This window comes from Mobula hypostoma, chromosome 6 (assembly GCF_963921235.1).
Source record: "Mobula hypostoma chromosome 6, sMobHyp1.1, whole genome shotgun sequence".
Lineage (NCBI taxonomy): Eukaryota > Metazoa > Chordata > Chondrichthyes > Myliobatiformes > Myliobatidae > Mobula > Mobula hypostoma.
In genome coordinates, this window is record NC_086102.1 from 85,688,013 (window position 1) to 85,714,915 (window position 26,903).

General features: G+C 38.9%; 1 protein-coding gene across 4 annotated transcripts in view; it reads right to left on the bottom strand.

Moving 5' to 3' along the window:
* Positions 1 to 26,903, bottom strand: part of fndc3a (fibronectin type III domain containing 3A) — a 235,403-nt gene that overhangs the window by 17,968 nt on the left and 190,532 nt on the right. For all 4 annotated transcript variants that reach the window (XR_010018366.1, XM_063051121.1, XM_063051120.1 and 1 more), the window contains 8 exons: positions 21,947 to 22,085; positions 20,804 to 20,872; positions 18,898 to 19,016; positions 17,010 to 17,115; positions 11,355 to 11,530; positions 7,162 to 7,275; positions 6,672 to 6,821; positions 55 to 338 (listed from right to left, as the gene is read on the bottom strand). Coding sequence is in view for 3 of the 4 variants with exons in the window: in XM_063051121.1 (XP_062907191.1) it covers positions 55 to 338; positions 6,672 to 6,821; positions 7,162 to 7,275; positions 11,355 to 11,530; positions 17,010 to 17,115; positions 18,898 to 19,016; positions 20,804 to 20,872; positions 21,947 to 22,085 (1,157 nt within the window). In the remaining variant the exon portion in view is untranslated. The remainder of the gene's footprint in view (positions 1 to 54; positions 339 to 6,671; positions 6,822 to 7,161; positions 7,276 to 11,354; positions 11,531 to 17,009; positions 17,116 to 18,897; positions 19,017 to 20,803; positions 20,873 to 21,946; positions 22,086 to 26,903) is intronic.

Sequence of the window (26,903 nt, forward strand, 5' to 3'; positions counted from 1 at the left end):
AAGTGGTCAATCTAAACTCATGTGGGGCATGAAAATTCTTGTAACCTAGCATACCTGTAAGTGGTATCTGGCTGCAGATTTTCAATGACATGGCTAGTGGTTCTGTCCACGATTATTGGCTGTCTTTCACCGAAGTCAATACTGTAGTTTGTGATTTCAGAACCATGATCACAAGGCTCTTCCCACTGTATCGCAAGACAAGTTGACTGGAAATCAAGCGGCACATCAAGCTGATCCTCATCCATAACTTGTACAAAACCTACGGCAGCTGGAACAGATGCTGGTGTCATACATAAAACTACATCACTGAAAGGACCAGCACCAGCGATGTTCAATGCCTGTAAATAAATAAGATATTTAATAATGTGTGACAACTGATAACTTTACAAGCTTTCTGATCTTTGAAACCATGTTTCATGGTTTCCATTTTCTCTGTCATCTAATATAGTGACAGTAATTTACAGGATTTTGTCCTTTTAGTAATTACATGTTCAATTAGTGTTTTCAGAAATAATTTTAATTTACTGAAGAGATACAAAAACTATTATTTACATTCATGGCTATCGGGATTCAACACACAACACTGCGAATGCATAGGAAACACTCTAAGAACAATGTTATATAATTAACCAAAATATGGAAGAGATCTGGTGGTACTAATGCAATTAGTGACAAATACATCCAACTAAACAGAGTAGTTTTCCACAAGGCTGTTATAAATCAGACAGAAAAACAGGGTTAGAGGACTGTGATTAAACTATACACCCTCTGAAGGATTTTGTCTTTCTAGCTGAGAGAAATAATCGGATCTCTTAGATACCAAAATGAATGAAAAAGAAAAAATTAGAGCAAGGATGATTGCAGTAAAAAAGTTCATAGAAATTTTATTTTTCTGGCTTTCGCCGATATTGATCTGTGACATTCAGGACTGGTGATTGAGAACCCTACAAAAAATTCAGGTATGAAACACAGAAGGCCATCATGAGAGCAAAGAAGCAATTCCTTTTGAAATTAAGAGACATAATCAAATGCATGACAGCTGTGGTAATGCTTACAGTCCCTCACTTCCTATAGGTGAAACCTAACAGCACAAATGACAGCGAAGCTTCACTCCTCAATGAGCTCAATGCCTTTTATGCACACTTTGAAAAGGATAGGAACACTACTTGTGTGTGAATTCCCTTAGCATCTGGTGACTCTGCAATCTCTTCTCAGAGGCAGATGTCAGAACATCCAAGAGGGTGAACTTTGCAAGGCGTCAGGCCTCAAGACAGGTTTTCAAGTTACCGAAAATCTGTGCCGACCAACTGGTTGGAGTACTCAAGAACACTTCCAATCTCTGGCAATCAGTTATACCGGTGCCCAAAAAAGGGTGAGCTACCTCAATGACCATCACTCGGTAGCACTCACACATAATTTCAGAAGTTGGTCATAGCTATAATGAACTCCTGCTTGAGCAAGGACTTGAACCCACTATAATTTGTCTACCAGCAAAACAGACTTACAGCTGACACAATCTCACCGGCTCGCCACCCAGCCTTGGACCACCTGGACAGCATAAAACATATGTCATGCTGCTGTTTATCGATTACAGCTTGGCATTCAACACCATTATCCTCTCATTACTAATCAACAAGCTTCAAAATCTGGGCCTCTGCAACTGGATCATTGATTTCTTTATTGGGAGATCAGTCAGTGCAGATCGGTAATAACATCTCCTCCTTGCTGACAACAGCTAAAGGATGCGTGCTTAGCCCACTGCTCTACTTTTCTCTATACTCTTCACTGTGGCTAGGCACAACTACACTGATATCTATAAATTCAAAGAGGATACAACTAAGGTTGGCAATATCTCATCCGGTGACGAGGAGGTATGTAGGAGTGAGGTAGATCAGCTGGTTGAGTAGTGCTGTAACAACAACCTTGCACTGTGGTCTTCAGGAAGAAGCAGTCAGGAGAACATACACCAGTCCAAACTGAAGGGTCAGAGGAAGAAAGGGTGAGGAGCTTCTCGTTCCTGGTTATCAGCATCTCAAGAGGATCTATTCTAGGCCCAACACATTGACAGACTCATGAAGGAGCCACTCAGTAGCTCTATCTCATTTGAAGTTTGAAGATATTTGATAAAAGAGCAAAGACTCTCAAATTTCTGCAGATGTACGGTGGATCCAAAGAACAGGATTACAAGGGGCTGCAGACCCAGCCAGTTCCAACACTGTCACAACCCTCCCCACTATCGAGGGCAGCTTCAAGAGGTGGTACATTAAGAAGGCAACATTGTTCATTAAAGACCCTCACTATCCAGAATGTGCCCACTTCATGTTATTACTATTGTAGGATTTTGTGAATAAAACATGCAAGGGTTGTTTTACATGGTTAGCAAAAGCCACAACCCTTTACTTCCATTATTGTTGTTGCGGGAATGAAGTCACCAGAGAAAAGTACTTGGACATATGATGCAGCCTCTTTAATCATAAAACAAGATACAGCAGGCATTATATTGAGATGCTTTTGGTGGAAAGGTTTGGTTGGCCCTATGCTACATAACATTTTATGTGCTAAGCATCAAATGACAATTCCATATTTACAATGCATCCACAATGCTTCTTTTGAAACTAAGCACAAACATCACACCTCCCGATTTACACCCACACCACATACATCTAAGTTAATTTTAATCAGCATTGTCTGGTCTGTGATTCAAGGCTTTTAAGAACGTATTGTTCAAAGCTGCATCTTAAATTTAATCTACAATCTATATTCAAATTTGAAGATTGGTAGCTGCAGTTATTTGCTATACGTGCCAAATCCAATAATTAATAATTACCAACAAACCAAAAGCAGTCGCCTTACACTGATGCCATTACGTCAGACACCTTCTATTAAAGTGAACACAAAACTCAGTAATAATGTTTATGAATTACGTAGAACAGTTTCTATTATGAACAACAGATGTCATCTGTCACCCATTACATTTCCCTTCTCAGCCCCCACACCCCCGCCCACCCCAGAATTCACTAAAACTGGCATCGTGAGTCTGTCTGGAGCTTGTATGAACTGCCCAGTTCAGGTCCTATATGTCTTGGTTGGAGTAACAGCAGGTGCCTCTGGTTCATCTAGCAGTGTGCTGACATGCACCTGGTTATGTTGTGATGCAGGGGATATGGTAATAGAGCCATCTAGGTCTTTGTGGGCTGGTTAAAGACAATCTACAGAATTTGAGTCTAACTTCGTGTTTACTTTAAGTGAGGCACACATGTATCACGTGGTAGTGTAATGATGTTTTCAATTTACATATTTATACATATAACCCATAATGAATTATTTAAATAATTCATAAATCAACCAACATATATACAAAATTACTCAAATATTACTGAAATATTAAATGCTCAACACTTCCTATCTACAATAAGGGCCTTTTCCCAGGACATGCCATTGCAAAGGGGCTTAAGGGGGTATTGATGTGCATCATGGCGGACAAAAACAAGTTACAACATGGGTCAACTGGAACCCAAGAGTGCTGTATGCCATGATGAGGTAGGAATAGGTGTAAAAGAATTGAATTTACTGAGGAGGGCGGAACACCACTGAGATGCTGAACAGGCGGTTGTGGCGTCAGGAATAAATTACCCGGCACCCGTAGTAGCTGCCCGCACACCAGCTCAGCTGCGAAGGAGTGTAGGTCCTCTTTTGGAGCCATCTGAACGCCAGAAAGAGACGATCATGCAAACACTCATCGCTAGGGAGGCCCTCACCGCGGCATTTAAGGAATGGTGATACCACTTGCACAGGCCATTGACTGCAGGTGGCATGCTGTGGTATGATGCAATTTAACACCACGGTTCTGGGCCATTCAGCCCAGAGGTCTGATGTGAATTGGGGACTGCATTCAGAATAAATAATGGAGTGCCAAACCAAGCAACCCAGGTATTGTTCATTGCCTGAACCATGTCTGCAGCCGTTCTCAACACTAGAGGGACAACCTCTGGCCACCTGGTGGTACGGTCTACTGCGGTAAGGAGATGTGTGAAACCATGCAGGGGGAGGACAGGACCATTGATGTGATCAAACCGTCACGCAGGGACCTCAAAAGGGGCCAATGATATCCAAATGTGACGGATAATTTTTGCTCATTGACACACAACATAGGCTCGCATAACCTTCCCAAGGTCGTGCCACACAAACTTTAAAGCAACCAGCTTTTGTGAAACCTTCCTAACCGGATGCAAGAGGCTGTAAATAGAGTTAAAAACAGTATGTCTCCAATTTCCAGGCACTATGGGGTGAAAACAATTGGTTGAAAAATTGCACAGGAGGGAAACTTCTGCAGCCCTGAATTCGACATCAGCCAATCGCAGGTCTGTGACAGCCTGGACCTCTGAGTAGGTAGCTTGGACAGCTGCCATGCCGTCATAGTCAACCTCGATGTGCCTGGCATTGATGGCGGGCCATAAGAAGTATTCAGCTACAGCATTATTTTTCCCTTAGATGTGCTACATGTCAGTTGTGGCGCTGATGCTGTGCAGACCAAGGGTCTGACGCTTTGGCCATTGCGTGCACAAGGGATTTGTGGCCAACTGTGATCCAGATGTGGAAATGTGGTAATGTGGTAATCGACCCCATGATTTGTGACTGTAGTGGAAAATGTGGGCTTGGAGAATTATGGGAATTTGCCCAGCAGGTGAGTGAATTCACATGTGGTGGTGCATACGCTAGACAGAGTCATCTTGGGGAATATACTGGGGGTACAGGGTAACAGCCCAAAGTTCTTTGCATCCACAAGCTGGCAGTTCTTAAGATCCACTAACAGCCCTTTGTTACAAGCAGAGGTCCAGCAGCTCTAGCCAAGACAAAGTCCCATGTATAGCGGCGTCCACTGAAGCAGAGCATCACGCATTGTGTCCCATAAGTCTGGATCCTGCTGCTGCTGACAGCCTCCAGCACACTCACTTGAGTGCCCGTGTCACATGGGAAGTGTCACCCTGAAAAGAATGTCCATAATGAACAACAGATGACCCTGAAATGTGTTCGAATCACGTCGGGGTCACCACTGTAGGATTTTGTGAATAAAACATGTAAGAGTCATTTTATGTATTTACCAAAAGCTGAAGCTCTTTACTTCCATTACCAACAAACCAAAAGCAGTCGCCTTAAACTCACATCAATACATCAGACACCGTCTCTTAAAGTGAACACATAAACTCAATGATGGTATTTGTGAATTACATAGAACACGTTTCTATTATGAACAGTATGTGTCATCTGTCACGTATTACACTATCAGGGAGGAGGTACAGGAGGAAGACCAAGACTTAATGTTTTAAGAATAGTTTCTTCCCTCCACCATCAGATTTTTGAATGGTCCATGAATATACCATTTTATTCATCTTCTGCATTACTTAATTTGTAACTAAGAGTTGAACTGTATTTCTGCAAAAAAAAAATCACACCATACAGTATGCCAGTAATAATAAACCTGATTCTAATTCTAATTGTGGAGGTAACAAGCTGAGGTGAGAATCCAAAACTACATAATGCAAACCCATTGAAGATCAGATTGCTCAAGTAAATATCAGAATAAAAAAGTCTTATTTAGCAGAATTATGATGAACAGTTAGAATTACACTCAGTGGCTATTTTATTAGATACAGGAGTGTACCTAATAAATTGGCCTCAGGAGTGGAACCCAGAGTGGTCTTGTGCTGCTGCAGGTCAATAGATTATCTATTTGGAGAAAACAGCTAAAATATTATAGAAGCAGCTGGATAAAATGCATAAATATATGAATATGAACATAATCAGAGTGTTATCTATTCTAAAGATAAAGGAGAACTGAATGACACACCTCAAGAGTAGTATCTACTCAGGGTAAAATGGAAAGAAATCTCATCAAAGAACCACAAACCACATAACACTCTAATTAAAAAGGATTTTGAGCAAAATGCCTATTTCTCATGAGCAAATACTATACAGTCTTTTCAGTCTCAAAAGAGCAATTTTAAAATTACATCAAACTAAGGCAATAGTGTAAAATGTTACTGCATGTTCAAATACAGAAGAAAAACAAGTTTAATACAGATAGCATAAACCAATAACTACAGGGGTTCAGATACAATATTGAAATCCATTAACTTCATAGCAATAGAAAATGCTGGAAATATCTGACAGATGGGGCAATATTTAAGGAAAGAGTCAGCTTTTCAGATGAAAGACCCCTTTATGTGTATTCATCTATAGCAGGAACTAATATTTAATAAAATGATTAATATACAGAAGTAAGTCCTTAGATAAAGGAATTAAACTGAAGATGCTGTATTTTTTCAATAAACTGAATGAATAGGCTAGAGACATAATATCCTCCCTTATTTTTGATTATTTTGTTTTGCAATGACTTCCTTATAGCACTATCATTCATTATTTCAATGAATTACTGAATATAAACCGTAACAAAGTTAATCGATTTCAATTATTCTTAGAATTGACTTCTAAAATGAAAATAATGGTTTGTTATATTGTTTTTCAATTTGAAAGTGTACACAAGCGGCTCTTAACACATCCGGTTGGATCTGGCAACCCCACTATTTGTTTACATGCCTTAGAAACACTTTTGTTTCCACTCTGACAAACCCTATATTATACCATTGAGATAACTGAAATTTTTTGATTACCTGAACTCTACAGAAGTAGGTAGTGGCAGGCAGGAGTCCTTTCATTTCATAACTTAGACCAGGCCCACAGTAACAGATTTGCATCATACCTTCCACTACTCCCCATTCCAGCCTATACTCTGTCACATCAGCACCATTGTCAGCTGGTACCTATAAGATTAAATGAAGCACAGAAATTTATTGCATATATAAATCCAGCAAAAAGTGCAGAGCAGGCATTACCTTTATCTACTTAGATTTTGTGGTATGGATACTATCTGAAAAACAGCTGCTGGATTGTCCTATATGAGGCTTTAAAACACTTAAATTATTGTATATACAAATAAGCTTTGAGGTAACTTGCTTGGAGATGTTACTATTGGAATGCCTATATCCTACAATTTCAACAAATAGGATAATAGACATATCCTCTATAAATGCGAAGTAATTTAATTATTCATTGGATTCTTTATGTTAGTATTAAAAGAGAAAGAGAAGAGATGTTGCTTACCGTCCAGCTGACATGCACACATGTGGCTGTCTTACACGTAACCTGTGGAGCTTTGCATTGATCAGGACATGCTGCTGCCGTACAAATCTCACATTTTTCTGAGAATGGTCCATACTGAGGAAACAAAATTCTGCATCAATTAAACTCAAGGTGTTAAAATGTTCCAAAATATTTAGAAATAAAATGTCAATTCTAAATTGAAAGTTCAGCAAATCTAACTGAATGTTTTCATTGATTCCACATTCTTCTCTTCTCAAATAATTTCAAAACACAAAAGTTGATAAATGAACTTTTTATAATCTATTTCAATAAGTTTCCAATAAACTTGCTCAGACGAGCTCAGGGGTATAAAATTATTACTTCTGTACACACACCTATTTGCAAACTTATCTCCTCTACTTCAAAACTGATTAGCACATATTCTTTAATGATACCAACACACTTGCGTCACTAACTTCCTTTACTACAGGAATAATGCAACAAGTCTCAATTTTATATATTCAAATTAGTAACTCTAGTATTAATTTAAACACTACATTTAATATATCCTAATAGGTGGTGGAACAATTAACTAAACCAAAATTAGTCAAAACATGAAAAAAGGGCCTCTTCTGGTTGGCTGCCAGTGATTTGCGGTGTTCCATAGGGGCTGGTGTTGGGTCCGCTACTTGTCATTTATGCATTAATGATCTGGATGATAGAACTGATGACGTTGTGCACAAGTTTGCAGATGAAACAAAGATAGGTTGAGGGGCAGGTAATGTTGAGGAAGATGGGAGTCTCCAGAAGGACTTGGAGAGATTAGGAGAATAGGCAGAGAAATTACAGATGGAATACAGTGTAGGGAGTGTATAGGCATGTATTTTGAAGGAAAGAATAAATTTTTTATGCAGGGAGCAAATTCATAAATCAGAGGTGCAAAGGGACTTGGGGATCTTAGCACAGGATTCTCAAAAGGTTCATTTGCATGCTCAATTGGTAATAGGAAGGCAAATAGAATGTTAACATTCATTTCAAGAAGATTAGACTATAAAAGCAAGGATTTGCAGTACTGTGCATTAATCTTAGGTACATGTAAAAAAACCTGTAAAGAGAAGATGCTTTCAAAAATAATGAAATTAAAAATTTCTAAATATATAAAAAAAACTATAAAGTAGCAAAAATCTAAATCAAGTTAGTTGGTATTTGGTGTGACTACCCCTTGCCTTTAAAACTGCATCAATTCTCTTAAGTACACTGTAGTGTAGTTTTATAAGGGTATCGGCTGGTCGGTTGGTCCAAGCATCTAGGAGAACTTGCCACAGTTCTTCTGCAGACTTTGGCTGTCTTGCTTGCTTCTGCCTCTCCAGGTAATCCCAGACAGCCATGATGATCACTTCTGTGGAGGCCATACCATCTGTTGCAGAACTCTTAGTTCCCCTTTTTGCTTAAGATAGTTCTTTCTGCCCTTGGCTATGTGTTTGGAGACATTGTCTTGCTGCAAAATGAAGTTGGAACTGATCAGATGCCTCCTTGATGGCACTGTGTGATAGATAAGAAACCTGTTTGTACTTCTCAGCATTTAAGGATTCTATTAATTCTGACCAAATCACCAACTCCATTTGCAGAATTGCAGCCCCAGACCTGCTGGACTCTGCCATGCTTCAATGTTGGCTGCAGACTTTCAACCATGTAGTGCTATCCAGCCTTCAATGTACAAAATGACTCCTGTTTGAGTCAAAAATTTCATATTTTGACTCATCAGTTCAGTGCACTTGCTACCATTGTTCAGCACCCCAGTCCTTATGCTTTGTGTGTAGATGAGTCTGTTGGCTTTGTTTCCACTTCTGAAGAATGGCTTTTTGGCTGAGGAAGCAACCATTCCATGAAGGCTGCTTCTGATAAGACCTCTCTGGACTGAGGAGGTCTGTACTTGGGTTCCAGTGGTTTCTGTGAGTACAGAGCTGATAGCAGTGCTGAACTTCTTCCAATTTATAAGGAATGTTAGTTTGATGTACCTGTCATCTGCTGCAATGTTACGTTTATTCAGTTATGTTATATAGCTCAGAATGTTGGACAATATCTAGTAACATGAGGAAACGAATTGAAGCAGTGGAGATGTGGTTTTTGAGGAGGATGCAAAGAATATCACGAATGAAACAAATATCTAATGAGGATGTCATGAACAGAGCAAGCACAAAAAGAGAAATAATGTATGAGATCATGAAAAGATAACGTAACTTCATTGGATATGTGATTAGGAAAGAGGAGTTAGAATGCACGGTAATTATGGGAAAGATTGAAGGGAAGAAAGCAAGTGAAAGGCAAAGACAAATGATGATGGAGACAGCAGCCAGAGAACTGGAAATGAATACCAATGAATTGATCCACTTGACCCGAAACAGGAGTGTGTGGGCCATGGCAGTCAAAGCTCAAACTGGGCATGGCACCTGATGATGATGATGATCATCTGCTGCACTCAGTCTCCATGGCAGATCACTGCATTTCAGATCCTCAACCTTGCTTGGATAGCACATCTTGAACTTCCTATTCGTTATGAAATTTCTGCTTGGGAAAAAGGATGACCACCTTGTGTCTTGTTGCTGTGCTCATTCTTGCCATGGTGTAATAATTGATGATTTGAAGGTTAAACTGTCACATCTGCCACACCCTCACCTTTTAGTTTGGTTTGCCCAGTTTGATTCCTTCCATATTCATTTCTGTTTCAGTTAATCAGTTTAGTTCATTCAACTCATTATGTTATTGATCATTAGCACCTGTTATCTTTGTTTAATCATGCAATTGACCATATGCCAACAAAGTAATCAAGTTTTTATTTAAAAATGATCTGTTACCTAATATGTTACTTTCTGTAATTACAACAATTTCTCTGTAATTTTTTTTGGAAAATGAATGTTCGGAAATCTAAAATTTGCTCTTTTCTACTGACACACTAATGCAGAAGACAAAAAATAAACTTCTAAAACAAAATTTATATAAAAAATATAGGGTGCCTAAGACATTGCACAGTACTGTAATGTTGAGGCTTTGGTAAGACCACATTTGAAGTACTGAGAGCAGTTTCGGGCCCCAAATCCAGGAAAGGATGTGCTGGAATTGGAGAGAACCCAGAGGAGGTTTATGGCACTGATTCTAGAAATTAAAAGGTTAATTTATGAGCAGTGTTTGATGGCTCTAGGCTTATATCCAGTGGCATTTAGAACCTAAATGAAACATACTAAATATTGGAAAGCCTAGACAGAATAGACATGGTGAGCATATTTCCAATACTGGAAGAATCCAGGACCAAGGTGAGGTGAAATTTCTTTAGCCATTCATGGAAATCATTGCCACAGATGGTTGTGGAAGCCAAGTCATTGGGTATATTTAAAGCAGAGGTTGATAGGTTCCAGATTAGAAAGGGTGTCAAAGGGTATGTGCAGAAGGTAGGAGAATGGGGTTGAGAGGAAAAATAATTAGCCATGATCAAATGACAGTGCACTCGATGAGACAAATTGTTCTCCTACGTCTGTCTCATGGTTTGACAGCAGAAGACAAACTTCTCATAAGATATACGTGAGGCATCATAATTAAGACCACAATGCAGACATTTAAAAAGACATTTGAAAACTCAAAAGAATTTTGTGCAGGGCAACAATATTTTGCTTAAATACTGGCTCACAGAACGGATTTAATTTTTAAAGCAGAAAATGCTGGAAGTACTCAGCAGCTCAGGCAGCATCTTGAATAGAGAAACAGAGGTAACATATCAGACCAATAACCTTCCATTACAACTTGATAACCGCAGGGGAGAAAAAGAACCCTTTATTAAAGTGTAGGGTGTAGCATAGGGTTAGCTTGACATAACTATCAGGACAGCCTTGGAAAGAAGCAAATCAGTATCATCGAAGTGAGAGAACAAAAGCATCCATGTGCTGAATGGATCTCAGGAAGCAACAAGTAGTGATTTGACAACAGATCTCATCAGCATTTATGTGAAAATCAAAATGCAAATAGTGGAATTTCGGTTCAAATTCATTAAGAAAGTGATGTGTTTGGGGAAGGGAGCTTTGTAGATACATGATCACAGACCAAAAGGGAAGAGAGCAAAGGTAAAAGAAGTAAACAGAAATCCTGCAGAGAAAAGCAGTACTACATCAGGTTGGACAATCCTGGAAGAGCTGGCAGAAAATTTAAAAGCTCTTAATTCTTACCCCTGTTTTGTTTGCAGCTCGAAGTCGAAAACCATATATCCTTCCTGGAAGCAGGTTGCTGACTGTACATTCCATGTCTGGTCCTTGGTACACTTCCTTGGTATCATTCAGGTCTGATGCAAACATTTCTAGCTTATAACTTATTACTTGGGAACCACCAGTCACAGGAGGTTGGCCTGATGACAGAAACAACACACATTCTAGTTTGAACAAAAACTAAACATTTATATAGTATGTTTAATGCAGTAAAAGATTCCAGGGGCTCAGAAAGGACATTGTATACTTCTATGCTATGGACTAATCCTTCAATTTGCCACCAGTGATTGCCTGGAGATTTCTGCTAATAACCTGCTGGCCCAATGATGGAATGGAAACATCCTTACTTCACGAGCAAATAGACTGAAAGTGCTGCTAAATACACAAAAAGGCAAAATTCACAAGTACTTGGAAATAGAAACAGTGGCAAACACAACTCAAATCTGCTAATTTTAATGTATTTAACAATAGCTTTTTTAATAACATTACAATAATCATTTTGAAGTTAGCCGAGTTATCTAGCAAAACATTTTAAGATACTGTCTATGACTCTAGTATCTTAGTACCCTATGATACAATGCTTGAACTTCTGAAACAGCAACATTCACAGAAGTCCAATTCTTATTTGACAGCACTTATTATGTTCTTAATCGATTAAGTAGAGTTCCTGTGCAAAGCAGCTGACACACCGTGATAGAAATACAATAATCAGCAAGTTTCAGATCTCAAATACTTCTTCAAAATACTTAATCAGGTAAAACGTGAGCATGAAAATTACATAAAGGTAATATATATGTAAGATCTAATTGCACATTAAATAGATAGACACTTTGACCATTAAGGAAATCAGTAGAGTTGAGGCAGAATGATTTTTTTGACATGCATACTTACATGGATGTTGTTTACCAGGTTGCTAAACAAATTAAGAGGCAGTGGAATTACAGGAAAGATACTAGACTGTTGGCTGATTGGCAGAAGGCAACGATTGGGAATGAAGGGAGCCTTTTTTGGCTGTCTGCTGGTGACTAGTGGCGTTCCACAGGGGTCTGTGTTAAGACTGCTTCTTTTAACATTATATGTCAATGATTTGTATGACAGAATTGATGGCTTTGTAGCCAACTTTGCAGACAATACCAAGATAGGTTGAGGGGCATGTTGTGTTGAGGAAGCAGAGAGGGTACAGAAGGACTAGACAGATTAGGAGAATGGGCAAAGAAGTGGCAGATGTAATACAGTGTTGGAAAGTTTATGGTCATGCACTTTGGTAAAAGAAATAGAAGTGTAAACTATTTAGTAAATGGAGAGAAAGTTCAAAAATCTGAGGTGTAAAGGGACTTGGGTGTCCTCTTGCAGGATTCCCCAAAGGTTAATTTACAGGTTGAGTTGGTGGTGAAGAAGACAAATGCAATATTAGCACTCATTTCGAGAGAACAGATAATAGACAATAGGTGCAGGAGTAGGCCATTCAGCCCTTCGAGCCAGCACCACCATTCACTGTGATCATGGCTGATCATCCACAATCAGTACCCTTTTCCTGACTTCTCCCCGTATCCCTTCACTCCGCTATCTTTAAGAACTCTATCTAACTCTTTTTTGAAAGATTCTAGGGAATTGGCCTCTACTGCCTTCTGAGGCAGAGCATTCCACAGAACCACAACCCTCTGTGTGAAAAAGTTTTTCCTCAACTCCGTTCTAAATTGACTACCCTTATTCTTAAACTGTGGGCTCTGGTTCTGGACTCCCCCAACATCGGGAACATGTTTCCTGCCTCTAGCATGTCCAATCCTTTAATAATCTTATATGTTTCAATCAGATCCCCTCTCATCCTTCTAAGTTCTAGTGTATACAACCCCAGACACTCCAATCTTTCAACATATGACAGTCCCGCCATCCCGAGAATTAACCTCGTGAACCTACGCTGCACTCCCTCAATAGCTAGAATGTCCTTCCTCAAATTTGGAGACCAAAACTGTACACAATATTCCAGGTGGGGTCTCACCACGGCCCTGTACAACTGCAGAAAGACCTCTTTTCTCCTATACTCAATTCCCCTTGCTATGAAGGCCAACATGCCATTAGCTTTCTTCACTGCCTGCTTACTTTGAGTGACTGATGAACTAAGACACCTAGATCTCGTTGTACTTCCCCATTTCCTAATTTGACACCATTCAGATAGTAATCTGCCTTCCTGTACTTGCCACCAAAGTGGATAACCTCACATTTATCCACATTAAACTGCATCTGCCCACTCACCCAACCTGTCCAAGTCACCCTGCATTCTCATAACATCCTCCTCACATTTCACACTGCCACCCAGCTTTGTGTCATCTGCACATTTGCTAATGTTACTTTTAATCCCTTCATCTAAATCATTAATGTATATTGTAAATAGCTGCGGTCCCAGCACTGAGCCTTGCGGTACCCCACTAGTCACTGCCTGCCATTCAATAAGGACCCATTAATCCCTATTCCTTGTTTCCTGTCTGCCAACCAATTTTCTATCCATGTCAGCACCCTACCCCCGATACCATTTGCTCTAATTTTGCACACTAACCTCCTATGTGGGACTTATCAAAAGCTTTCTGAAAGTCCAGGTACGCTACATCCACAGGCTTTCCCATGTCCATTTTCATAGTTAAATTCTCAAAAAATTTCAGAAGATCAGTCAAGATTAGAACTAGAATTTAAAAACAAGAATGTAATGCTGAGGCTTTGCAAGGCACTGTTGAGGCCTCACTTGTATTATTGTAAGGGCCCCTTATCTAAGAAAGGATGTGCTAACATTGGAGCGGGTTCAAAGGAGATTCACAAAAATCATTGAATCGCTTATCATATGAGGAGCGTTTGATGGCTCTGGGCCTGTACTCACTGGAATCCAGAAATATGGTGGTGGGGGGGTTCCCACTGAAACTGAGAGAATTTTGGAAGGCCTTGATAGAATGGATGTGAAGAGGATGCTTCCTATGGCAGGGGAGTCTAACGGCAGCCTCAGAATTGAGGGATGTTCATTTAGGATGGTGACGAGGAGGAATTTCTTCAGTTACAGAGTGGTGAATCTGTGGAATTCGTTGCCATAGGCAGCTGTGGAGACCAAATCATGGGGTATATTTAAGACAGAGTTTGGTAGATTCTTGATTAGTCAGGGGACTAAAGGATATGGGGAGAAGGCAGGCGATTGGGGCTGAGAGGGAAATGGATCAGCCATGATGAAATGGTGGAGCAGACTCAATGGGCCAAATGGCCTAATTCTATTCCAATATCTTATGGTCTTAAGCAGCCACATAGTCTACATTTATTACAATTGTTTATAAATGGTGAAGAAAAGTACATATCAACAAATATTCATATCCAAAGAGAAATATACTTCAGATAAATTGATCTTATTTTAAAACTTCTAATTTACCAGGAAACAGTATGTATAGGCTAAAACTTAATGTTTTAATCCCTAATTAAAACATTATTATAATTAACTGATATAGTGTTTATAATTTAGAGTAGGTATAATGTTTTTAAATATCTTTGAGTAATGAATGCCAGCTGTGCAAAAGGTACAAATATTCATAGAACACCATGTTATTTCTGGGAAAGCTTTCCTCAAGCACCTGTTCCTCAAGCTTAATATATATACCCATAAAAGCACATGAAAAATCTTTCATTTGCAAAGAACTACAAACCTATTGAAGATTTAGTTCAACTGTTTCAGTGCCAAGATACTTAAATGGAATCTAATGCCAGGTAAACATTTTTTTTACTATTAAAAGACAACTGCCATGATATGATAATGGGCAAATAAAAATTATAAACAAACTAATTTCAATTTTGAAATATAAATTTAGAAATCCCAATTGAAATAATGTACTTGTAAAGAATAAAACTATACATTTTCATGTATCTTAAATTATATAGTCATCACATTTTTAATGATCCAGCCAATGAACTGCTAAGAAAAATTACTGAAATTTCTATCATTTGATACCTAGCTGAATAGATGGAACAAGACTCAAAAGGATGCCATTTGTTGAACAACACTGTCCTTAAGCAGTCAACTATACTCTCTAGACTACATTGAAATACTCTCATCTTCATATAACTGAATTGAATTGACTGTATTTCTTAAATCCTTCACATACATGAGGAGTAAAAATCTTCATGTTACATCTCTAAGTGTGCAATGTGCAATCATGGTAATTTATAATAATTTATAATAAATAGAACAGTCAAAGTAACATAGAAATACTTTCAAATCAGCATGAGTTAATCAGTCAGATGGGCTGGTGGAAGAAGCTGTCCCAGAGCCTGTTGGTCCTGGCCTTTATGCTGCGGTACCGTTTCCCAGTTGGTAGCAGTTGGGATAGATTGTGGTTGGAGTGAGTTGGGTCCCTAATGATCCTGCAGGCACTTTTTGCACATCTGTCTTTGTAAATGTCCTGAATCATGGGAAATCCACAAGTATAGATGCGCTGGGCTGTCCGCACTACTCTCTGCAGAATCCTGCGATTAAGGGAGGCACAGTTCCCATACCAAGCAGTGATGTAGCCAGTCAGGATGCTCTCAATTGTGCCCCTGTAGAAAGTTCTTAGGATCTGGGGGCCCATACCAAACTTTCTCAACCATCTAAGGTGAAAGAGGCACTGTTGTGCCTTTTTCACCAAACAGCTGGTGTGTACAGACCATGCGAGGTCCTTGGTGATGTGGATGCTGAGGGACTTAAAGCTGTTTACTCTCTCAACCCAAGATCCATTGATGTCAATAGGGGTTAGCCCGTCTCCATTCCTCCTATAATCCACAACCAGCTCCTTTGTTTTTGTGACTTTAAGGGAGAGGTTGTTTTCTTGATGCCACTGTGTCAGAGAGATGACCTCTTCCTTGTAGGCCATCTTGTTATTGTTTGAGATTAGGCCAATTAAGGTAGTGTCATCGGCAAATTTAATCAGCAGATTGGAGCTGTGGGTGGCAATACAGTCATGGGTATACAGAGAGTAAAGAAGGGGACTTCATACACAGCCCTGAGGGTCTACTGTAGTGAGAGTCAGAGGGGTGGAGATGAGGGAACCCACTCTTACCACCTGCCGGTGATCTGACAGGAAGTCCAGGATCCAGCTGCATAAGGCAGGGTCAAGGCCGAGATCTCTGAGCTTCTTATCAAGCCTTGATGGAACTATGGTGTTGAATGCTGAACTGTAGTCCAAGAACAGCATTCTCACATAAGCATCCTTCTTCTCCAGAGGTGTAAGGACATTATGTAGAGCAGTGGCTATTGCGTCGTCTGTCGATTGGTTGCGTCGGTAAGCAAATTGTAGGGGGTCCAGTGTGGGTGGTAGCAAGCTGCAGATGTAATCCTTGACCAGCCTCTCAATGCATTTGCTTATTGTTGAGGTGAGTGCGACAGGATGCCAGTTGTTCGGGCATGCTACCTTCGTCTTTTTTGGTACAGGGACAATGGTGGATAATTTGAAGTGGGAGGGCACTCTACACTGGGACAGAGAGAGAGATTAAAAATGTCTGTAAACACACCTGCCAGTTGTGCTGCACACATCCTGAGTACTCGTTCTGGGATGTCATCTGTACCATAATAGAAGAAAACAATCTCGACATATTCTAGAGATAAATAAATCTTACCCCAATGCAACTGCAATTCCCTTGCTCGAGGTTTACCCATGAGTCTTGGTGGTTGACAAGGTCCTGGAGGTACTGCTGCTGTTTGTACTTGTAATGTTTCGGAAACCTTTAAAAGGCATACACCACAGAAAATTAGTTACTGTGCTAATATGAAATATAATCTTAAATATGTTTAAATATATGCTAATAATATTTTTATATTGTGATTTTTCAAAACTATATGCATCTTATTCGTGCTTAGTTTATAAGACCTTAATTCTCTTGTGGGTTTAAGGAATCTATAATTATTTCTCTCAAGGACCCTAAAATTATTTTGTTCTTTCTATAAAAAATTAAATGCAAACTTTTCCAATCAGCAGCAGGTACAGCACAAGAAATTTCAAATTAATTAGTAGTTTATTACTGCAGATATGTAAAGTGTGAGTTTAACAGATAAAGAAGCTAGATTACAGTGATTACCCAAATTATTGTGAAATGTGTAGTTTTCAAAATGAACTTAGCTGGTGATGAAGAAGAATTTAAAATTAAACCACTGAATTTACTGTTACAGTTACCTTAATAGAATTTTGCATAGAATTCCAGGTAGTGGTGAAGGGATTCAGCCTGATCTCAAAAATCCTGTTCCCAAGGACATAAATTTCATCAAGGACATGATTTTTTTTTTGCCAGAAGCAAGTTAATGTCAGCAACTTTCTCTAGGGAGTATGTGACACTCAGAAGTGCTAATATCATGAAGCTAGCTTAGCAGCCGAACAGAATGATGGCAGATCAATAAATTCACTTTTTTCTATATAATATTTTAGGCAGTTTATACAAAGCAAGGAAAATAAAGAGACACAATCATGGCAGACGTTAATTAAAATATCACAGTTTTCAAAATCCATGGAATTTTACAATAATTATCCAATGAGAATGACTTTCTACAGAAAATATTTTTCAGAACTAAATAGTTTGTTCACTGTAAGTATAGATTGTATGCCTTTAAGATCCAGTTGCATCTCCTTCAATACAGTTTAACATTTTCAGAGGTGCTTACAGTGAGAAACATTTGCAAATTTGTAATGCCCTCTTCCACGAATGGATTCATCTCAAAAGCAGAGATTTCCTTTCGCACTCACATAGGGCCCTGGTGAGGCTACATCTGGAATATTACATATACATTCAGTCTCCTGACCCAGAAAAATATCCAACAAGGATTTCTGGGATAGTGGAAGTTTGTACCCAAAGAAATCAAGCAGACCAGGCTTTTTTTGTTGCAATTTAGAAGAATGAAAGTTATATTGATTGATGGGTAGGGAGTCTTTGGCCTTTTGTACACAAGCGGGCCGTGGAGTATCAGTTTATGTGGTCAGTGCAATAAAATAGACGTAAAATATCAGCTGTGATCTGAATGAAATGTAGGCATGAGTCAGAAGGACCTACTCCTCCTCCTATTCCTTATGCTTTTACGTTGACTGCACCAGTTAAGATTGTAACAGTACACCCTGTGAAGGAACATGATATAACACTTACGAATTTCTGAACTAATCTATGAATATGCAGAGTTCAGAGGTAACTGCCATTTTTTTTAGTATTACACATGTAAAACTTAATCTTTTTCGTCATTGCAAATTCCAGTCATTACTTAAAAGCAATGTTATACTTACTGCAACAGAGAATAGAAAATAAAATACAAAGTAATGAATATGTATAAGAAATTTAATCTAACACAAGTCCAAGCTGTTTAATTTTTCTTATAACTTTTTTAAGTTCTCTTTACTTTTCAAAATTTGGTGAACAAATTAAGCCAGATCCCTGTTTTTAAAGTTGCCACATTCATACCAGTTTTATAACAAAGAAATTGCAAAGATGGTGATTATTTGGCAAATGTAATAAATATTAGCATTACCAGACTCTGTCCTCCTTTACTAATGCAGTAAACACGCAACTGATATGTAAAGCCAGGACTTAAGTGGTCACAGACATGTTCTCTGGCAGATCCACTGTAAATGATGTCCCATCTGTTTCCTGAAAAGTAACAAATAAATAAAACATTTTGCTTTTACATTCTAGTCCTCTTGAAATTAATACTATCATTGCATTCGCTTCCTCACCACTGATTCCACCTGCAAGTTAACTTTTAGGGAAACCTGCATGAGGACTCCTAAGTCCCTTTGTGTCTCAGAGTGAGCATGAACCACCAAAATAATTTTTCTGTCATACTACATTGTATGAAAAATCCTGAGTAAAATATTGAAAAATAGAGTTCTATAATTTTCATTAGGGTTTGAAGAAATATAGAATAAATGTGGGTCAAGAGATCTGAGGTTTAAATGATAGAATATAAGGATGAAATAGAAATAGTTCGGTGTAGAAATGGAAAGCTTCTTTAAAAAAGAGCACTCTTATGAGCTGGAAAGCATGATGATCTGTGCTCTTAAAATACTTTATGTCGAAAAGATTTGCCTTGTTTAGGAAATGTTTCAGTCTTTAGCATTAACTTTAGGGTATCAAAGGTTATGGGGAGAAGGCAAGGAGATACAGTTGAGAGGGATAATAAATCAGCCTTGATGGAATAGTGGAGCAGACTTGATGGGCCGAGTGGCCTAATTCTGCTCCTTTGTCTTATAGTCATTTTCTGTGGAAGTATTTGGGTACAGTTCACAAGGAAAAAAACTCAAGCTACATGGAAGAATTTAATCTGTCATGTTCTTATCAAAGCATCTTAATAATCACTGTACACCCATGATTGTGTAGCCAAGTTTCCATCGAACTCAATATACAAGTTTGCTGATGACACAACAATTGTAGGCCGTATCTCAGGTAATGATGAGTTTGAGTACAGAGAGGAAATTAAGAACCTGGTGGCATGGTGCAAAGACAATAACCTATCTCTCAACGTCAGCAAGACAAAGGAATTGGTTGTTGACTTCAGAAGGAGTAGAAGACCGCACAACCCAATTTACATCGGTGGTGAGCAAGTGGAACAGGTCAAAAGCTTTAAGTTCCTTGGGGTCAATATCACAAATGACCTGACTTGGACCAACCAAGCAGAGTCCACTGCCAAGAAGGCCCACCAGCGCCTTTACTTCCTGAGAAAACTAAAGAAATTTGGCCTATCCCCTAAAACTCTCACTAATTTTTATAGATGCACCATAGAAAGCATTCTTCTAGGGTGCACCATAACCTGGTATGGAAGTTGCCCTGTCCAAGACCGGAAGAAGCTGCAGAAAATCATAAACATGGCACAGCACATCACACAAACCAATCTTCTGTCCTTGGACTCACTTTACACCGCATGCTGTCAGAGCAGTGTTGCCAGGATAATCAAGGACACAACCCACCCAGCCAACACACTTCTCGTCCCTCGTCCCTCTTCCCTCCGGGAGAAGGCTCAGGAGCTTGAAGACTCGTATGGCCAGATTTGGGAACACCTTCTTTCCAACTGTGATAAGACTGCTGAATGGATCCTGACCCGGATCTGGGCTGTACCCTCCAATTATCTTGACCTGTATCTTGGTTTTTTTGCACTACCTTACTTTCCATTTTATTTTCTATTTATGCTTTATAGTTTAAATTTTTAATATTTACTATCAATTTGTAATCCAGGGAGCGGGAAGCGCAGAATCAAATATCGCTATGATGATTGTACGTTCTAGTATCAATTGTTTGGCGACAATAAAGTATAAAGTAATTTCTGCTTTTTATTAAGTTACAGGAATGCAAATATTTAAATCACATACAGTATACTTTGTAATTAAATATATATTTTAAGGACTAATTTAGGACAAAGCATGAATTTAATAATGGCTTACCATTTATACCCTCTGACATTTCAACAACATACTTTGTAATTGCTGATCCTCCATTGTCTTTGGGTGGATCTGGAAGATGAATACTGAATGATTGGAATGTCAAGTACTTAAATTAGAAATACAGTGCATCAAAAATGTGCATTTGTTACAAGAAAATTTATATTGTTGTATTTATTTCAAGGACATATTTTGTCACTCAAGTGAAAGCTATTGCATTCAATTTGGATTATTTATGAGACGTAAGAAATTGGATATCTTCGCTTCACTGTTGGAACTTAGACTTTGATTTCTAATGTGATGCCAAATAATGTTCCTGAATGTAACTCTGCTCATTTACTTCCATAATTTTGGTCTCAACAAAAAAGGGCAGCAGCGACTGAAATTGCTCAGATATTGCACTGAAAATCTCCCTTACACTTCTCCGAGATCTATAAGGCATTGCCATAGAATCTTCTCTGACCAATGAAGGAACTGGGTAAGTTTAAAGAATGGGTGGGAATATAGGTTTTGGTGAGTTTCAATGGAGCTGGAGTATACCACATCAGCCAAATGCCACAACTGGCATTTTTGAATAACTGCAAAGTAGAATACTGGAGTTTCACTGCCAGTTAAAATAGCAACTGTACTAATGAGCAGACTACTTACTGAACTTGATACGAGGTGGTGTTGTATTCTAAAACTGCTCTTTTCTTGTCAACAGAGATAGAAAATGCTTGACCCCACAGTTGAAACAATGACTTGAGATTTACAGCATGTAAACATCGGGGGGCTAAGCAGGTGCTACACCTTGCCCAAGGATGACCGGCAGGTAGTGGAGGGAAGGAATACCTTAAACCTCCTTTGGTAGAAACGTATCTCCACTTAGCCACCCAATTTACAATAGCCAAATAAACTACCAGCACATCTTTGGGATGTGGGAAGAAACCAAGACAGTCACTGAGAAAGTCTGCAAATCCACACAAATAGCTCCTTATGTCTGGATCGAATTTTGGTCCTGGAGCTGTGTCGCACTTCAGATGAGCACCTGGCCCAAATTAGATGCTCTATTGACTGTAGTGTGTTTGTATTGTTAAATGGATATTCAAGGTTCCACTGTATCTTGTAAAATCAGTTTCAATTTGATAGTTAGCCTAAGTTTCATACCCCATATTATTTTAAAATTATGAGCATGAATCTTCCCCTTCACCAAAGGTTTACTTGGCATTCCAGGTTTGTCTGGAAAAGTGGTAAACTCTGTGATTTCACTCGGGTTGCTCTTCCCTTCTGAATTGTATGCAATTACCTGTAACATACAACATACAGTTCAGAACAGAAAAAAGCTGACATTCAAAATAGATTAATTTTGTTCTTTAATAACATAATATGAACATAGGAAATATGAACAGTAGCCCAAATAACCCCTCTATGTTGCTCCATCATTTCGTGAAGTCTTAACTGCTCAATTCCATTTTCCTGTCTGTTGAACATTATACTTGATTACTAAAGTTCAAAAAAGTCTATTTCAGCCTTGTGAATATTCAATGACTGCTTTCCGAGTTGTCTGGGATTCTTAGAAACACCAGACAAGTATTTTCTTCTTGTTTTAAATGGACAACTCTTATTCTGCAGCTATTACTGCTAAGTTCTACATATTCCCTTCAGCCCAGCATCTTCCTATTAGAATGAACAACTTCACATTTTCCCTACAACACATATACCAAATTTTGACTATCAATATCCCTCTGCAAATTCTTTCTGATTTCCTGTCTTTGGATCAATAATAAATTAATTATAAGACTTCACTGACAAGTCTGCTCTTGCCTTGGAACATAAACCGTATCAAACACACCACCCTCACTTGTTTCTTCCTCAAACAAATTCAATTACATCAGATGTGACTTTCCCTTAACAAATCCATACTGATGGTACTACTTTATCCCATGCAATATTTCACACACATTATTTTAACTAACATCAGCATCACCCCTATCTTTTGTATATAGCCTCTTTGACAATCCCTGTAATATATCATTCCCTCTCAGAGCAGTAATTGTTTCTTTAAGTAACACTCTCTTTATATCTTCCGCTACAACTGAAAAACTCGCATTCTGATACAGCAAGCTTCCAAACCCAAACCTTTTTATGTGATATTTCCATATTATATCATAATTACAGTGTATCAATCAGTTTATTCACCCATATAGTATTACTTCCATTTACGTATCTACAGTGGCATGTAAAAGTTTGGGCACCCCGGTCAAAATTCCTGTTACTGTGAATAGCTAAGCGAGTAAAAGATGAACTGATTTCCAAAAGACAAAGTTAAAGATGACACATTTCTTTAATATTTTAAGCAAGAAAATTTTTTTATTTCCATCTTTTACAGTTTCAAAATAACAAAAAAGGAAAAGGGCCCGAAGCAAAAGTTTGGGCACCCTGCATGGTCAGTACCTAGTAACACCCCCTTTGGCAAGTATCACAGTTTGTAAACGCTTTCACGAGGAAATCTGCAGATGCTGGAAATTCAAGCAACACACATGCTGGTGAATGCCTGCTGTAATGCTTGTAAACACTTTTTGTAGCCAGCTAAGAGTCTTTCAATTCTTGTTTGGGGGATTTTCACCCATTCTTCCTTGCAAAAAGCTTCTAGTTCTGTGAGATTCTTGGGCCTTCTTGCATGCACTGCTCTTTTGAGGTCTATCCACAGATTCTCGATGATGTTTAGGTCAGGGGTCTGTGAGGGTCATGGCAAAACCTTCAGCTTGTGCCTCTTGAGGTAGGCCATTGTGGATTTTGAAGTGTGTTTAGGATCATTATCCTGTTGTAGAAGCTATCCTCTTTTCATCTTCGGCTTTTTTTATAGAAAGTGTGATGTTTGCTTCCAGAATTTGCTGGTATTTAATTGAATTCATTCTTCCCTCTACAAAGTAAATGTTCCCCTTGCCACTGGCTGCAACAGCCCAAAGCATGATCGATCCATCCCCGTGCTTAACAGTTGGAGAGGGGTTCTTTTCATGAAATTCTGCACTCTTTTTTTCTCCAAACATACCTTTGCTCATTGTGGCCAAAAAGTTCTATTTTAACTTCATCAGTCCACAGGACTTGTTTCCAAAATGCATCAGGTTTGTTTAGATGCTCCTTTGAACCTTTTGAATAGAACTATTTGGCCGCACCGAACAAAGGTATGTTTGGAGGAAAAAGGGTGCAGAATTTCATGAAAAGAACCCCTCTCCAACTGTTAAGCACGGGGGTGGATCGATTATGCTTTGGGCTTGTGTTGCAGCCAGTGGCATAGGGAACACTTACTGGTAGAGGGGAAAATGAATTCAATTAAATACCAGCAAATTCTGGAAGCAAACATCACACCTTCTGTAAAAAAGCTGAAGGTGAAAAGAGGATGGCTTCTACAACAGGATGATGATCCTAAACACACCTCAAAATCCACAGTGGACTACCTCAAGAAGTGCAAGCTGAAGGTTTTGCCATGGCCCTCACAGACCCCTGACCTAAACATCATCGAGAATCTGTGGATAGACCTCAAAATAGCAGTGCATGCAAGACGGCCCAAGAATCTCACAGAACGAGAAGCCTTTTACAAGGAAGAATGGGCGAGAACCCCCCAAACAAGAATTGAAAGACTCTTGGCTGGTTACAAAAAGCGTTTACAAGCTGTGATACTTGCCGTAGGGGGTGTTACTAAGTACTGCCATGCAAGGTGCCCAAACTTTTGCTTTGGGCCCTTTTCCTTTTTGTTATTTTGAAACTGTAAAAGATGGAAATAAAAAAGTTTTCTTGCTTAAAATATTAAAGAAATGTGTCAATTTTAACTTTATGCCTTTTGGAAATCAGTTCTTCTTTTACTCGCTTAGCTATTCACAGTAACAGAAATTTTGACCGGGGTGCCCAAACTTTTGCATGCCACTGTAGGTCAAGGAGGAACCAAGTGTAAATATATATAACTGGAGAGGTTAGAGGTTAAGTTCAGTAAGCTGAAAAGCATTTGGCTAACTGGATTGGAACCAAAAACTGCATACACAAAACAACAATGGAAAGATAAGAATATTCCAATAAAGCAACAGTGAATAAATTCCACCCCCCCCACCCCCCACCGTTGGGGAAATAAGGGTATCAAGAACTCGAGTTTCCTGGCTGATTTTTATAACTAACTTGAATGAAGTAGTAGAAGGGTGGGTTAGTAAGTTTGCTGATAACACAAAGGTTGGGGGTGTTGTGGATAGTCTGGAGGGTTGACAGAGGTTACAGCAGGACATCGACAGGATGCAGGACTAGGCTGAGAAGTGGCAGATGGAGTTCAACCCAGATAAGTGTGAAGTGGATCATTTTGGTAGATCAAATGTGAAGACAGAATATAGTATTAATGGTAAGACTCTTGGCAGTGTGAAGGATCAAAGAAATCTTGGGGTCCGTGCCCATAGGACACACAAAGCTGCTGCGCAGGTTGACAGTGTTGTTAGTGTTGTTAAGAAGGTGTATGGTGTGTTGGCCTTCATCAGCCATGGGATTGAGTTCAAGAGGTGTGAGGTAATGTTACAGCTACATAAGACCTTGGTCAGACCCCACTTGGAGATCTGTGATCTGTTCTGGTCATCTCATTACAGGAAGGATGTGGAAACTATAGAAAGGGTGCAGAGGAGATTTACAAGGATGTTGCCTGGATTGGAGAGCATGCCTTATGAGAATACATTGAGTGAACTTGGTCTCTTCTCCTTGGAATGACGGAGGATGAAAGGTGACCTGATAGAGGTGTATAAGATGATGAGAGGCATTGATCGTGTGGATAGCCAGAGGCTGTTTCCCAGGGCTGAAATAGCTAACACCAGAGGGTATTGTTTTAAAGTGCTTGGAAGCAGGTCCAGAGGGGTTGTCAGAGGTAAGCTTTTCACACAGCAAGTGGTGGGTGCATGGAATGCACTGCCGGTGATGATGATGGAGGCAGATATAATAGGGTCTTTAAGACACTCTTAGATAGGTACATCGAGCTTAGAAAAATAGAGGGCTGTGCATTAGGGTAATTCTAGGCAGTTTCTAGAGTAGGTTACGTGGTCAACATAACGTTGTTGGCTGAAGGGCCTGTAATGTGCTGTAGATTTCTATGTTCTATGTTCCAGTGCTGAGACTGAAAAAAAAAATAGAGAACTGAGTGACTGATGTGCGGTTCACAATACTGTTTGACCAAGCAATACATAAAGCATTGGTGAATAGATTTAAGAAGGAAAAAGGAATAGAAAAGAGTATACAAAAAGATTTAACATAACTTAACTCAAGAGTTGAAACATATACGACTCAAAGTCCAATAGGCCATATGGCTCGGTCCGCCAATCAATAAGATAATGCTAAAGCTCACATTGTTGCCCAATCACCATTACTCTCAATTTCTCTAATATCCATATTGATCTCAGCCTGAGTGTACTCAATAATGGACAAAGTTTGAGTACCTTGATTTAATTTTTTTGATGAAGCAATGACATTATTTCAGAAGGCATTATTGTATATGGATTGAGTATCAAGACAGATAAAAGCAATGGTGAACATTTATTTTCAGATAGTATAAAATGATACAACGATATTCTCAAGGATTTGATGTTAGGGTGTGTGGATCAAAGGTTAGCACCTAATTCTTGAGAATACTGGACAGTACCTGTGATCTGACATTCTTTAAACAGGAAGGGAAAGTAACAGCAATTTGAATAGGATGGGAATAGAAATATTCAAATTTGGCATTGCAGTGCTGGATTTAAAGGACTGCATGAAGTATGTGGGGAAACAATAATTGCCAAATGATACATTTCTAAATTTAATGCACCAATAGGGAGATGGTATAGAAACCTCTAAAGATGGAAAGACGAATTTAATACTGTTAGAAAAAAACAGAAGGAAAACCACTAAAAGAGTCACACAAAGGACAGATTAGAACTAAACATTTATAAAGTAGGAGTAATCCTCAGTTTAGTTCTGTGCATCATACATGAAAAGAATGTCAAGAACTTAGGTGATGTGCATAAGAAATTTTCTAGAATGGTACCAGGGATATGGAGGATTGGTTATGCAGGATTGTGAAAGCTGGAGTTAACTTTCTTTAGGGCAAGATAAGTTAAAAGGA